The sequence below is a fragment of the Somniosus microcephalus genome, chromosome 33 (genome assembly GCF_052327205.1).
Source record: "Somniosus microcephalus isolate GS21.2 chromosome 33, FLI_Smic_1.0, whole genome shotgun sequence".
NCBI lineage: Eukaryota > Metazoa > Chordata > Chondrichthyes > Squaliformes > Somniosidae > Somniosus > Somniosus microcephalus.
The window spans coordinates 23,288,508-23,304,345 of NC_141019.1; the positions used below are offsets into that span (position 1 = coordinate 23,288,508).

Sequence of the window (15,838 nt, forward strand, 5' to 3'; positions counted from 1 at the left end):
AGGAAAATAGGCCTGTAAATCCTGGGGCAAGTAAGGAAAATAGGCCTGTAAATCCTGGGGCAAGTAAGGAAAATAGGCCTGTAAATCCTGGGCAAGTAAGGAAAATAGGCCTGTAAATCCTGGGGCAAGTAAGGAAAATAGGCCTGTAAATCCTGGGGCAAGTAAGGAAAATAGGCCTGTAAATCCTGGGGCAAGTAAGGAAAATAGGCCTGTAAATCCTGGGGCAAGTAAGGAAAATAGGCCTGTAAATCCTGGGGCAAGTAAGGAAAATAGGCCTGTAAATCCTGGGCAAGTAAGGAAAATAGGCCTGTAAATCCTGGGGCAAGTATGGGAAATAGGCCTGTAAATCCTGGGGCAAGTAAGGAAAATAGGCCTGTAAATCCTGGGCAAGTAAGGAAAATAGGCCTGTAAATCCTGGGGCAAGTAAGGAAAATAGGCCTATAAATCCTGGGCAAGTAAGGAAAATAGGCCTGTAAATCCTGGGGCAAGTAAGGAAAATAGGCCTATAAATCCTGGGCAAGTAAGGAAAATAGGCCTGTAAATCCTGGGGCAAGTATGGGAAATAGGCCTGTAAATCCTGAGGCAAGTATGGGAAATAGGCCTGTTAATCCTGGGGCCTCACCTGCTTTTGCCCAAGGCCAGAGACTCCGTCCCAAATTCTGGACATGGGGTCATTTTCAAAGCCAGGGTGGGACGCCAGCGCTTAAAAGAGCACAGCAGCCACCACGGCCTGAGCTGATTTGCTCTTCCGAGGCAAAAAGGAGTTCTCTGGAGGTTCAACTAGGCCAAAGAAAAGAAACATTTTTAACTCTTTAGCTCCCATTGGAGCCACTCCAACCAGGGGAGGTATTCAATCCCCTCCAGGATCGATTAGCTTTACTCTAGTGAAGGATTGGGGTCTTTAGAAGGCCTTAAAGGGACTCTGCTGATGTGAGATCCGCTCAGGCCTTTCAAGGGCATAAAGGGAGGAATTTCTCGGGATCTCCCCCCACTCTCCCGCATGATGTAGGTGGGAGATCTGCCCACCGCCCCCCTGACCAGAATATCAAAGGCTCGGTCGAAATCCAGCTCATATTCTTGGGGGCCCCTGGGGCAGAACTGCAGTTTGTGCCCTCTCCAGCCCCAGGAATTTTGGGGCCAGTGTCTCAAAATGGAGCAGAGATTAATGTTGTGTTAAAAGCAGAATATTTGATGTTTTTTGTCAATTTTGGACAGCGCGTTGTTTGGGAAGGTTTTTGGTGAAACTCTGTGCTCGCAAAGACAGTGGAACACCTTTGCCACCCAATGCTAGCATCAGCACTCCTAGGCCCAAGTGTAGCAAGCATGTTTCATTCTATAAGCTCTCATTACTGTGTCCAAGGAGAGACTGGAGAAGCTGGGGTTGTTCTCCTTAGAGCAGAGAAGGCTAAGAGGAGATTTGATAGAGGTATTCAAAATCATGAAGGGTTTAAATTGAGTAAATAAGGAGAAACTGTTTCCACTGGCAGGAGGGTCGGTAACCAGAGGGCACAGATTTAAGGTGATTGGCAAAAGAACCAGAGGTGAGAGGAGGACAATGTTTTTTTACGCAGCGAGTTGTTGTGATCTAGAACGCGCTGCCTGAAAGGGCGGTGGAAGCAGATTCAATAGTAACTTTCAAAAAGGAATTGAGTAAATACTCGAAGGGGAAAAATTTGCAGGGTTACGAGAAAAAGCAGGGGGAGTGGGACTAATTGGATAGCGCTTTCAAAGAGCTGGCACAGGCACGATGGGCCGAATGGCCTCTTTCTGTGCTGTATCATTCTATGATTCTATGAAGAACATTTAATTTAGTGGAAGCAAAATGACTTTTTTTTAAGTCTGCTTTTGCGAGAGGATCAGTCACACGACATGTCCACTTTTGGTGATAAGAAGGAACTTGCATTTATATAACGCCTTGCACAACCTCAGGACGTCCCAAAGTGCTTTACAGCCAATTAAGGACTTTTGAAGTACAGTCACTGTTGTAATGTAGGAAACACAGCAATTTGCGCACAGCAAGCTCCCGCAAACAGCAATGACAAGATAATGTATTTTAGTGATGTTTTTTGAGGGGGTAAATATTGGCCAGGACACCAGGGACAAATCCCCTGCTCTTCTTTGAAATAGTGAAGTGGCATCTTTTCTGAAAGGGCAGACGGGGCCTCGGTTTAATGTCTCATCCGAAAGACGGCACCTCCGAAGGTGCAGCACTCCCTCAGTACTGGCACTGGAGTCAGCCTAGATTATGTGCAGTTTGTGCTATGAGCCCAAGTCCACTCGATGCTGGGTTGACACTGTCCAAACTCCCTTCACATGGAGCCTTTGCAGTCAGCAGACACAGGACACCTTGGCGGGGAGAAGGGGTCTATTTTTAAGCCTTTTGAAGTCGATTTAGCTTCTCCGCCCCGGCCTCCGTGAGGCACCGCTTGGCGGCCTTCTTTAACCTTGTGCCATTGGGTTCTTCCCTTTTGTAGGATGGAATCAACTGAGAAATGCGAAGCCATCATTGCTCATTTCAATGGTAAATTCATTAAGATGCAGCCAGGAGTTCCGGGTGAGTCCATTTTATCCTGAACCTTTCACCGTTCTTCGTGCTCTTCAAAAGGTGACGGTTGGGGAAGCGAGGCAAAGATCTTATTTAAGATAATGGGGCAAAGTGGGACGACGTGGGTTAAAGAGTAAAATAACGAAGCGGCGGGCAGGGGGGGGAGAGTTCTTGGACCGGGCCTGAATGTCACCCTTCTCCGACATGTTGGTGTTTTTCTGTTGTCGTAGCTCCCTTGGAACCGCTGCTGTGTAAATTTGCTGATGGCGGACAGAAAAAAAGGCAAAATCAAAACAAGTACCTGCAGAACGGCAGAGCTTGGCCCAGAGATGGGGAGCCGGTAAGGAGCGAGTCGCTGTTGTATCTGTTACCTCGGCTTCAGGCATTCACAGCTTCGAAGGCAGCGTGTGGCAACTGTACAAACGGGCAAACCCCAGGAGGATGCAATTAGGCCAAATCATGCAGGAATTGCTCTGTTGCCACAATCTCTCCTGGCCTCCCACATTCCACCCTCCGTAAACTCGAGTTCATTCCAAAACTCGGCTGCCCATGTCCTAACTCACACCAAGTCCCGTTCACCCATCACCCCCTGTGCTCGCTGACCTACATTGGCTCCCAGTTAAGCAACGCCTCGATTTTAAAATTCTCATCCTTATTTTCAAATTCCCTCCATGGCCTCACCACCGCCGCCACCCCAACTCCCTATCACTGTAACCTCCTCCAGCCCTACAAGATCTCTGCGCTCCTCCAATTCTGGCCTCTTGAGCATCTCCGATTTTAATCGCTCCACCATTGGCGTCCATGGCTTCAGCTGCCTAGGCCCTGAGCTCTGGAATTCCCTGCCTAAACCTCGCCGCCTCTCTACCTCTCTCTTCTCCTTTAAGACGCTCCTTATAACCTACATCTTTGACCAAGCTTTTGGTCACCTGCCCTAATATCTCCTTATGTGGCTCGGTGTCAAGTTTTGTTTGATAATCGCTCCTGTGAAGCACCTTGGGACATTTTACTACATTAAAGGCGCTATATAAATACAAGTTGTCTCCCTAACAAGATCCAAAATGCAAGGGGCTCTCACAGAGGCGCATGGGTGATTGGACCGCCCAGTATGGTACTGAGCCGCGCAGATTACAAAGGTCCCAGAGGATCTCTGGTCTGCGCTGAGTTTGGTGATCTCGTTCAGGTGCAGTAATTGGGCCTCAGTGGCCAGAGAAGATGGGGAAGGGGGAGGAAATCACCAAGTCTCCCTGCTCTTGATCGCTAACCAGTGACCACTGCTCGAAAGTGCTCAATGAATGAAGGGACAATCCAACTTAGGTGTGATATCCCTAATGGAGGAATAGCCTGTACTCGCTGTCTAGGCTCACACATGAAGAATGGGCCACCTGGGTGAGGTACCAGAGGGCGACTAGGTCTCGTGGAACGGTACATAGGAACAGGAGGAGGCCATTCAGCCCCTCGAGCTTGTTCCGCCATTCAATCAGATCATGGCTGATCTGTATCATAACACCATCTTGGTTCTGTAACCCTTAATACCCTTGCCTAACAAAAATCTATCAATCTAGTTTCTCTCTATCTACCCGATCAAATCCTTTAATCATCTTAAACACCTCAATTAGATCACCTCTTAATCTTCAATACTCAAGGGAATACAAGCCTGGCCTCGTATTCCAGCATCAGTCAATACGTTCAGGAGGGAAAAGACTGGGGTTACAAACCACTGGCGGTGATACCAGAACACGCAACATGTATTTAATCCTGTCACATTGTCCACATGTGTTTGCATTACAAAATAAATAACTTGGGGAACATGCATGGTGCAAACACATCTTTCCCATTCCATGACCCTTGTGTTATATTTCACTTCTGGTTGAAATTCTTATGAAAGATTCACAATGTTTGGGAACAGTTATAGGGATAAAGAGTGATAATCAAAAACACCATGAGACAAGAAGGTTTCTACGTGCCTGGAGCTTGAGGGTGTCAACTGACAGTAGGCTAGGGTTGAATAGTGGAGATGTGGATGTAAATATTCAGGAGTTTTGCTTAATTACCGTTGGGGATTAAGGGCTACTTAGGCACAATTTTCCCTCAGAAGATCAACTGGGTGGCTAGAGTCCATGATAGGATAGATTATGCAGAGGTTGTGGAAAGAGATTAAGTAGGTGGGGTAGAGTCTGTGCTAGGTTAGACTGCATATGGTCTGTGGAAGGAGCAGATGGGTCAAATGGCCTTTACTCATTCCATTTTCTTCTTGTGTCCTGAGGGTGGTTGTTTATTGTCAGTGAGATGTCTGTTTAAATGGTGCTGTGATAATAAATATACTATACCTTAATACATTGTTCATTTGTCCTCTCAGGGTGGAATGACACTGACTTATGACCCAACGACTGCTTTGCAAAATGAGTAAGTAGTTTAGCCTCATCTGTGATCGTTTTTTCCGATGTAGTTTTAAAGTTCTCCCATCTCGTTGAATGCCTTAACTCCAGCACCACCTATTCCCCTGGCTAAGAGGGAGGACAAGCAACTGGCTCCCGCTCCCCATTATCGATTCAGCCACCAGAAAACCCAGGGCTTCTGAGGCGATCGTTTTATCAGAGCTACTTGTGGAACCCCCACAGAATAAAGGATTTCTTTTTTCTAAATGGTCCCCCTCTTCTCCTGAAGATGATGACTCCTGTTGAGGTTTAGTTCCATGGGGACCGGCTGCCCACCAGTTCCTTGCCTTGCGTGGGCCTAGCTGGGTGAAGGGTGACTTTTTGTGACCTTTGCCCCCGTGGAGTGCCCAGTTCCCCAGGTGCAGAGGTAAGGAACAAGGGATCAGCAGGTTCTGCCCCCTTTTTACATTGGCACGGGAATTTCCAGGGCCTCTTTGGAAAGGAGACACTATTCCTTCCTGCAACGTTGAAGCATGGGTTAAACAAGAGATGGTATCATTGGGATTCACATAGTATCTGTGGGGCAGGGCTTCCCATGGTTGTAATCAAGCAGGATTAGAGTGGAAATGGGAAGAAACAAGGACAAAGGAACAATAGGGGAGCATCAAAATAAATAAATGGTTAACAATGCCTAAAGTCTGTCTGTCTCCTCTCTCGCTCTAGATTTTATTCCAGTCCATACAGTATTGCTCCAAACAGGATGATCGCACAGACATCCATCTCGCCATACATCACCTCTCCTGTGTCCTCGTATCAGGTGAGTGCTTGGGGATTACCCCACAATACCCTATGTATTCTAAGTGAAGGCCTCAGGCCTCAAGTGCAGGTAGGGTTGCCAACTCTCCAGGAATTGAAGATGAATCTCCTGCAAGCAAACCTGGGTGAAAACTCATCGGAGCATTAAAAAAAATGGGTTTTTTTCATTTTCTTTGATTTATTAGTTCCATAAATATCGGAGATGGGGAAAAAAATGCTGTCAGACTGCCAGTCAAGAATCATCCAATCGGTTAACAAAGAGTCTGTTCACTTTCCAATTGGCCGTCGGAAGGCAGTGTGGGCACTGGCATTGTAGGATGGACCAATGGCGGGAGTGTGGGGGGCGGGGCAGTTTGAGGTGGGAGGTCATGTGATGAAACCGCCAGGAATACGCCCAACCAGAGATGGCGACCCTAGTGCAGGAGGTTGAAAATAGTAGGAGAGAAGGTGAGGTAAATCTTAGTTATTGAGTGATACCAAGCTTGGGGTTTTTAAAGTTTGTAGATTTGGGAAAAAAAGGTCCACTGTTTTGAGGTCCTGAGAACAAATGGGTTAGAAAGGAGCAATGGAGGAGCATTGCAATAGAGAAAGACATAAAAGGAAGAACTTGTCCAGAACACTTGGAGAATTCGCTGCTTGTCTTTGAATCGTGCCATGGGATCTTTCACACTAATGACGCAGGCAGGTGGGCCCCTCGGTTTATCATCTGATCCAAAAGACGGCACCTCCAACAATGCAGCACTCCCACAGGACTGCACTGCAGTGTCAGCCTAGATTCCAACATGAAGATGTTGGAGGCTAGATGTGGGCGAGGGTTTGTCTCAAGCTTTCTCTATTCTCCTGTCCAAGAATGTGAGAGGGACATTAACAGTAATGGGAAATCCACTAGCTGCAGATTTATTTTATGATTCACTCAACTAGAACCAATATTTCCTATTGGGAATTGGCTACAATTGGAGAAATTTACCCTATAAAACACCTCCCGATCTTTATTGCTGTGTTGTTTTATGAAGCTATCTTTCGTAATTGAGTGTGATGCTTTTTTCCCCTCCCCTAGCTTCCTCTCTTTTGCGCCTCCATTTGCCTGACCTGTACCAAACACCATTCCCTGGGTTAGTTATATGGTGCACAGGCAACCAGTGGAAAAGCATTTGCATTTATATGTAGTGCCTTATCACATCTCTCCAATGTCTCAAAGTACTCTTCGCACAGTGAGTATTTTTGATGTGCAGAGAGGAAAAAACTATTACACTTTCTGTTTTGTTGAAATGGCATTTTTTTAATCTTAAATTTCAATGGTTTTAGATCCAGCCTCTTCTCCGCTGCGCCCTGCAGTCAATGACAATTTGGATGAAATAGGGTTTTACTGACCTCCTCGGTTGCAGTTCCATATTTCCCACTCCCCATAGATTGCTGCTCCATGTGTGTCCCTAACTCCCCGCCCCCCCTCCCCCCAGTGACAGCGGAGGGTTCAAATCCCAGAGGGAACAAGAGTTAAGAGTTCGGAGTAAGAAAAGGAGACTGGCGGAGGTGTTCGTCCAGACTTGTCAGAGAAGACCATTGTGCAATATAATAAGCAAGAACGGAGTGAAGGATATGGGGAAATGGTGGGGTTAAATCTCTGAAAGGGTGGGGCTTGTCCCTGTTCCTAAAGGTTCTTGTGTGCAACCATTACCTTAAGCCACAAATTGATATCAAAGCTCACATGGGGCAGTTGATGATTTTGGACACATTTACACATCAACCAGGGTAACCATCACCTCTCAATCTGTATTTTAAAGCGAAATCTATATTTCACGTCCCTTTCTTGCTACGTGTTGGATATGTGCATTGGGAGATGATGAACAGATATCCTCCAAGATCTCTGCGCTCCTCCAATTCTGGCCTCTTGCGCATCCCCGATTTTAATCGCTCCACCACTGGTGGCCGTGCCTTCTGCTGCCAAGGCCCTAAGCTCTGGAATTCCCTCCCTAAACCTCTCCGCCTCTCTACCTCTCTCTCCTCCTTTAAGTCGCTCCTTAAAACCTACCTCCACCTGCCCTAATATCTCCTTATGTGGCTCGGTGTCAAATCTTGTTTGATAACGCTCCTGTGAAGCGCCTTGGGATGTTTTATTATGTTCAAGACGCTGTATAAATGCAAGTTGTTGTTGAATATTCTCTTTACGTCATCCACAGGTCCATAGCCCATCCTGGATGCATCATCAGTCGTACCTTATGCAGCCTATGGTAAGCTTCCTTTATTCATTTTTCCCCTTCCATTTTATAAAGTAAATGTCCTTTTCACCTGATGTGCCCACTTCACCAGGGTAACAACAAACGGCAGGAGAACCGCCATGGCCATCCAGGTCCTCGCCCGACATGCACCCACTTGCGCGCAATCAGGAGCTTGAATCCTGGCTGACTTTCCCCCAGCCCTCCAGCCAATGTTTTCTTTACCTTTCTTGTAAGAATGAACCAATCCCCAATCAAGAGAGTGACTGGCAACCAATCCTTGACAATACTGCCCTTTAACCAGCACCAGGAGGTGCCCAGGCCTCTACTTGCCGCCTCATCCCTCTGACTGCCCAGCCTTGATAAGGAACTTATCTGTCTTATTCAGCATTCGCCGTCAGCCTCACGCTCCAGGGCTTCTGACAGCCTTGGCATATGTTCCCAACGTGAGTTACTGCCTCCAGGAGAATGGACATATAGAAAGCTCTTAACAGTTGGTAATGTTTGTTTTTGAAGGGAACAGTAATAACTCCCACGATGGACCACACCATGTCTATCCAGCCCACATCGATGATGGGACCATTAACCCAACAGCTTAGTCACCTCTCCCTGGGCAGCACAGGAACGGTAAGTGCTGCCTATACTGGTAGTGCTCTGGGATCGTGGGGAAAAGTAAGTGAGTACATAACTAACCTGAAAGCAGTTTCTTCTTCATTGTAAATCAAGGGCTCACAACGGCTTAGCGGAGAAATACAATGCTCGCAGTGGTATTGAGCCATATTGACTTTGAAAGTCTCAGGTTAGATCCCCAATCTGTGTTGGCTGTTCTCAACTAGGCTGCTACAGTTGGACTCGGCCCTCCTGGGCTGGAGAGGGAGGTGGGGGAGGGGTGTTGAAATCAGCATGCAGAAGCTGCTGGACAGTGCATGTGCGTGGACATGGGACCGGCCATGGCTGATCTGTCCTCTGTGGCCAAATAGCCTTCCAACATTTATCGCCTAAGCGGATATGTGAAGGATGACCTCCTGGGTGAGATGCTGGAGGATGCCACCGCCAGTGCCCTACTGGATTTTCGATCAGGAGTGGGAAGTCCCACCGCATTTTTCCCCTCCCTCTCCCTGAGGGCCAATTGTAGCAGCCACCATGGTGGAGACGAGCAAACTCAGCATAGAGCAGGTATCGAACCTGGGATCTTCTTGGCCCTGACTGTATAGCTCAGTTGCACACTAGGGGGTGAACTTATGTAGTTGAGCCAATGGCGGGGTGGGTGGGGGGGTGTCTGGTAGTAATTTTTCTTTAAACAGAGGAGAAGGCCATTGTAAACCCACAACCTGAAGTGTCAGCTTGGCTCAGTTGGTAGCACTCTCACTTCTGAGTCAGAAGGTCATGGGTTCCAGTCCCGCTCCAGAGACTTGACCACGTAATCTAGGCTGACACTCCAGTGCAGTACTGAGGGAGTGCTGCACTGTTGGAGATGCTGTCTTTCGGATGCAATGTTAAACCAAGGCCCCCATCTGCTTCCTATACCTCTCTACCTCCTTTAAGACACTCATTAAAACCGGCCTCTTTGACCAAGCTGCCCTAATACCTCCTTACGTAGCTCGGCGTCAAATTTTGTTTGATTACGCTCTTGCAAAAGGGCCTTGGGACGTTTTACTAAAGGCGCTATCTAAATGCTAGTTGTTGTTGTGGTCACTCCCTCCCCTGGTGAGCCTTTCCTCCAGTGGACAATAGTGAAGTGCGAATGAAAATCACCTGCAAACTTTGTAACCGGTCAACCACATCCATGCCAGCTGCCTCTAACCTAGACCAGTCAATGTGAGGAGGCATTAGAAAGAGCAGGTGAGACTGCACATCAGTCGCTGCTTATGTGTGGCCAATACTATCCGCAGGGAAAATCCTCAGTAGTCTGTGGGCTCATTGCAGCTGGTACAGCACTTGACCTCCCCAAGTGGACAATTGACTAATTTATATTACTTCACACTATTGGCAGTAACCAAAGCCATTTTAATATTATAATTAGCATAGAACGTGGTCTCCTAGGCACCAAAGCCAAGAGAATGGGACAAGCCCCACTCCAGGGCTCAATAGAGGTTGGCGCTCCAATGCAGTACTGAGAGTGCCACAGTGAAAGCCTGCCTGTTCAGGTGGATGGAAAAGATCCCATGGCACTATTGAAAGAAGAGCAAGGCGTCCTCCCAGGGAAGATTCCTCCCTCAACCGACACTGCGATCTGGTTGTTGACATTGCTGCCTGTGGGATCTTGCTTTGCCCAAAATAGTTGCCCACCTACCAAAACTTCAAAGTAATTCATTGTCTCTGAAGTGCTTTGGGAATGTTTCTGGGCGATGTGATGAGGTGCCATCTTGCTCTTTTTTTTAAGAATGCTGGTATCTTGTGGAAAATACAATTTTCATATTAAATAAGAATGCAGGTTTGATGACATACCGCCAAAAAAAAAGTTGCCATTTTAGGCTCCATGGTTACATTTTCTTCCTGCCCCTTTTCCACCATCCTTTCCGCGAGGTACCAGCCTGTGCTGGGATTCAGCCCACGGCCGTCAGCCAAAGGTTGTATTGCAGTTTATTTCATTGCAGTATTGCAGTATTTGAGCCCATAATGGGGCCAAAGAATAGCTGTGGAGCTTGTCTGTTGCTTGTAATAATCAATTTGTTTCTACATCTTCTTCCAGTACATGCCTGCCACTACAGCAATACAAGGGACGTACATTCCCCAGTACAACCCAATGCCTCCCTCCAACGTGTCTGTCGAGGTAAGTTCCTTCATACTCGAGACTCGCTGCCTTTTCTTGTGGTGTAGAACACAGAAGGAGGCCATTCGTCCCATCGCATTTAGAAACATAGAAGATAGGAGCAGGAGTAGGCCATTCGGCCCCTCGAGCCTGCTCCGCCATTCACTGCGATCATGGCTGATCACCAAATTCAGTACCCTGTCCCTGCTTTCTCCCCATATCCCTTGATCCCTTTAGCCTTAAGAAATATATCTAACTCCTTCTTGAATATATTTAATGAATTGGCCTCAACTGTCTTCTGTGGTAGAGAATTCCACAGGTTCACCACTCTCTGGGTGAAGAAATTCCTCCTCATCTCTGTCCTAAATGGCTTACCCCTTATCCTTAGACTGTGACCCCTGGTTCTGGACTCCCCGACCATCGGGAACATCCTTCCTGCATCTAGTCTGTCTAGTCCTGTTAGAATTTTATAAGTTTCAATGAGATCCCCTCTCATTCTTCTAAACTCCAGCGAGTATAAGCCTAATCGACCCAATCTCTCTTCATACGTCATTCCTGCCATCCCAGGTATCAGTCTGGTGAATCTTCGCTGCACTCCCTCCATGGCAAGAACATCCTTCCTCAGATAAGACGACCAAAACTGCACACAATACTCAAGGTGTGGTCTCATCAAGGCCCTGTACAACTGCAGCAAGACATCCTTGCTCCTGTACTCGAATCCTCTCGTTGTGAAGGCCAGCATACCATTTGCCTTCTTAACCGCCTGCTGCACCTGCATGCTTACCTTCAGCGACTGGTGCACAAGGACACCCAGGTCTCGTTGCACTTCCCCTTTTCCCAATCTATTGCCGTTCACATAATAACCTGCCTTCCTGTTTTTGCCACCAAAGTGGATAACCTCGCATTTATCTACATTATACTGCATCTGCCATGCATCTGCCCAATCGCCCAACCTGTCCAAATCATACTGGAGTTTCTCTGCATCCTCCTCACAGCACACACGCCCACCCAGCTTTGTGTCATCTGCAAACTTGGAGATACTACATCTAGTTCCCTCGTCTAGATCATTAATATATATTGTGAATAACTGGGGTCCTAGCACCGATCCCTGCGGTACTCCACTAGTCACTGCCTTCACTCGGAAAAAGACCCGTTTATTCCAACTCTTTGCTTCCTGTCTGCCAACCAGTTTTCTATCCAAGTCAGTACCTTACCCCCAATCCCATGTGCTTTAACTTTGCACGCTTGTCTCTTATGCGGGACCTTATCGAAAGCCTTCTGCAAGTCCAAATACACCACATCCACTGGTTCGCCCTTATCTATTCTACCAGTTACATCCTCAAAAAATTCCAGTAGATTAGTCAAGCATGATTTACCTTTTGTAAATCCATGTTGACTTTGTCCAATCCTGTCACTGTTTTCCAAGTGCTCTGCTATTACATCTTTTAAAATGGACTCTAGCATTTTCCCCACTACCGATGTCAGGCTTACCGGTCTATAATTCCCCGTTTTTTCTCTACCACCTTTTTTAAATAGTGGGGTTACATTAGCTACCCTCCAATCCATGGGAACTGTTCCAGAGTCTATAGAATTTTGGAAGATGACCAGCAATGCATCTACTATTTCTAGGGCCACTTCCTTAAGTACCCTAGGATGTAGATTATCAGGCCCTGGGGATTTATCGGCCTTCAATCCCGTCAATTTCCCTAACACCATTTCCCTACAAATACTGATTTCATTCAGTTCCTCCCTCTCATTAGATCCTATGTTCCCCGACATCTCCGGGAGTTTATTTGTGTCCTCCTTTGTGAAGACAGAACCAAAGTATGTATTTAATTGGTCTGCCATTTCTTTGTTTTCCATTATAAATTCCCCTGATTCTGACTGCAAGGGACCTACGCTTGACTTCACCAATCTTTTTCTCTTCACATATCTATAGAAGCTTTTACAGTCAGTTTTTATGTTCCCTGAAAGCTTACTCTCATACTCTATTTTCCCCCTCTTAATTAATCCCTTTGTCCTCCTTTGCTGAATCCTAAACTGCTCCCAATCCTCAGGTTTGCTGCTTTTTCTGGCCAATTTATATGTCCTCCCCTTGCATCTTATGCGTTTGTGCTGGAGCAATCCAAACTGATCCCACTGCCCTGCTCTCTCCTCTTAGCTCTGTAGCTTCCTCTGCATCAAATATTTATCCAGTATCCCCATAAAATGTGCAATGGTCTCTGCTTCGAGCAACCCATGCTCCATGTGTGTAAAGAAATTTCTCCTAACCCCTCTCCTCATGCCCTCGATCATTTTCAAATGATGGCTCCCCAACTGGAGGAATTGTTCCCCATTCACTCGCAAAACCCTTCATATTTTTTACATTCTTCTATTAAATCCCCTCTTAGCCTGCTCTGCTCCAATGGAAATAGTTCCAGTATCTCAAGTCTCTCCTCCTAACGAGAGTTTCCCATCCCTGGCCTGCCCCTGGCTAATCTACGCTGTACACTCTCTAAGGCCTGAATGTCCTCTCCATAATGGGGCGCTCAAAACCGTAACTGTGGCCTAACCCATGTTTTGTATAAATTTAGCATTCTTTCGTTATTCTTGTACTCTATGCCCCTATTTATAAAATCCAAAATGCTGTTGGCTTGTTGATGACTTTATCTACCTGCACTCCCACTTTCTGGAATAATGGATTTGAACCCCTAGGTGTCTCACCCTGGAGCTTTTCCTCCCAAAATGTATTACCTCACACTTCTCCACATTAAATTGCTAACCAAGTCAGTCCCAGAGAATAGATTTCTTTTTCAAAATTAGTATCCACTATCAATATCAAGCACTTTGAGATTAACTGTACCACAGGTTAGATACAGAGAAGTACTTCCTCCACAGTTCCCAAACTCCAACCTTAAAACGTTTGTATTTCTTGCTATCTCCCATCCTCTCAGCCCTTCTGGGTGAGTATGGCAGTTGAGTGCTGATTTACGGGTAGTTGGGCCCACACTTACCAGGAAACCAGTTTACTAGCCAAACTCATTTCCTATATACTGCTGATGGACCTTCGCCACTTTGAACCTGTGAACCTGGGCCTCAGATGTGCAAGGCCACCTAGCCCTCACCACCACTGGAGCAAAGAGACCCTCCTCAGTGATCTACTGAGTCCTGGGAAATAGCAAGTTTACCAAGAGCCAGGATAGAGGCACCTGGAAGTTTAAACCAATAGACCATCTCCTGGTTCTGTTGCGCTGCTCTTGCATTGCTGTACCCGGCGATGCGTATCACACAACCGTTGGCAACAGCATACCAGCTGCTGCGTGCGCTCCATGGACCAGGAGATGTAACTGAAGCTTTAGACGAGCTGCTTAAATTGGGCCTTAAATTAGTTCCACCTGCTGTGAATCATGTGCTTGGTCAAATCCACATTCTAAAAGATAATCTGCTGCACATTGGGTTCCGGAGATGTTAACTCACCTTGTTTTCGGATCAGTACTTTGTGTGGGGGAGGGAGAGAACACTGGGCTCACGGCTTTTAAACTCCAATCATTCGTACGATTTCTCAAAGTCTCCATCGTTCCTTTTTTTTCTTTCATCAAGTCTTTATTGTAAATGAAACTGGAAAGTTTGTGTAACAGCTTCATATTTTCCCATTACAGGAACCCAGTGGCCAGCAGCAGCAGGTTGCTATGGAAACATCCTCTGAACATGCAACCTATTCCTACCAGCACAACAAGTAAACCTGAGGTAGGAGGCTAATCCTATCAGTACAGAATTTCTGTTGCACCTGTTCCATTACTCTCAGCCTTTAATCCTCACATTTTTGTTCATTATGTTTTCCTTCCTCCTGTCCTCCATTCTCTCTGGACTCCCACCTGTTCCTGGGCCACTGCCAATGCCACTCTTGATGCCATCTGCTATGAAGTGCACGAGAGGGGCCTTGTCTTCCCGTTTTTTTCCTCCCGGTGGCAAGGCCTGACCTGAGGCCTCCCCCAATGCCGTGGCTGGATTTTCTATTGGCTACAAATTTCCTGTGCATGTGACATTTATCCCACAACCAAAGCCATGTCCCCAATATTACTGAGGTATTTCTGGCCAATAGGCAAGGAATGATGGGTACAAACCCGCGCTCGACACTTGGAACAAAGCTGTGTTTTGATGCCAAGCTTTTTAACCCGAGGACCTGAGAATCTGGCCAACGTTATTTATTGAACGATTGGACAGTCTGAACAAGTCAAGACTCTGACCCAGGAAGAAGGGGAAATGAGACTAGAGAATGAGCAAAAACAACCTGGAGAACAGCAAAAGTGTGATCAGAGCTGGGTAGCATACAAAAGTCAAGTAGAAATGGGCTACAACATAGGTTTAGAACTCAATCTTCAGCTTCAGACCTCAGCACATAAGAACATAAGAAATAGGAGCAGGATAATGATTCCCCCTAACTTTTTTGGGTGCGCAGTCTTTTTAACAGGCTGTGCGACCCATTCAACGTTTCTCGCATGCGGGAAATTTCACATTTGAAAAGCCGGTCCCAGGCTGCGCAGGACTGGCAGAGAGCCACGCAGCTTAGAGGGAACACAGGAGCAGGAGGAGGCCATTCGGCCCCTCGAGCCTGCTCCGACATTCAATAAGATCATGGCTGATCTTCAACCTCAACTCCACCTTCCTGCACTATCCCCATATCCCTTGATTCCCTTAATATTCAAAAATCTATTGATTGATACCTTGCGGATGTACATCTCTAGATTCCACTCTATTTCCATCCTTCCTTTCCCCATCACCCTGAGCTCAGAACAAGCATATGGTTCAGTCTTCAGAGCTCTCGCCATAGCTTAAGGCTAATTATCAAAACTAGCATCAAAGAGCTCAGATCCTGGGACTCAAACCCATAAGCAGAGTGCTGGGAGACAGGCACTCTTTAACCCTAGTTTGTCATGGTCAAATACTTGGATAGAAAAAGTCATTCTTAAGTTTACTCACACCGTACTGAAATCGTTCTTTAGATTAACCGAAAAAAAATCTCGGCGAGGCAGTAACGAGGGCAAGCGCGTGACTACAGACACTCACTGTCGAGACCCGCATATGAACAGCCACGTGGGTGAGGTACCAGAGGGTAGATGATACATACCCTTGGAACCACACTCCAGCATAAGGAAAG

General features: G+C 46.7%; 1 protein-coding gene across 4 annotated transcripts in view; it reads left to right on the plus strand.

Moving 5' to 3' along the window:
* rbms2b (RNA binding motif, single stranded interacting protein 2b) overlaps nt 1–15,838 on the plus strand; it is a 353,672-nt gene that overhangs the window by 337,297 nt on the left and 537 nt on the right. For 2 of the 4 annotated variants that reach the window (XM_085972725.1, XM_085972728.1), the window contains exons 6-13: nt 2,475–2,554; nt 2,776–2,885; nt 4,902–4,948; nt 5,644–5,737; nt 7,914–7,964; nt 8,466–8,621; nt 10,642–10,722; nt 14,340–14,427. In XM_085972725.1, the coding sequence (XP_085828851.1) occupies nt 2,475–2,554; nt 2,776–2,885; nt 4,902–4,948; nt 5,644–5,737; nt 7,914–7,964; nt 8,466–8,621; nt 10,642–10,722; nt 14,340–14,420 (700 nt within the window). In that variant the 3' untranslated portion in view covers nt 14,421–14,427. Of the gene's footprint in view, nt 1–2,474; nt 2,555–2,775; nt 2,886–4,901; nt 4,949–5,643; nt 5,738–7,913; nt 7,965–8,465; nt 8,626–10,641; nt 10,723–14,339; nt 14,428–15,838 lie in introns of all 4 variants that reach the window. The other 2 variants (XM_085972726.1, XM_085972727.1) reach the window with 2 other exon arrangements.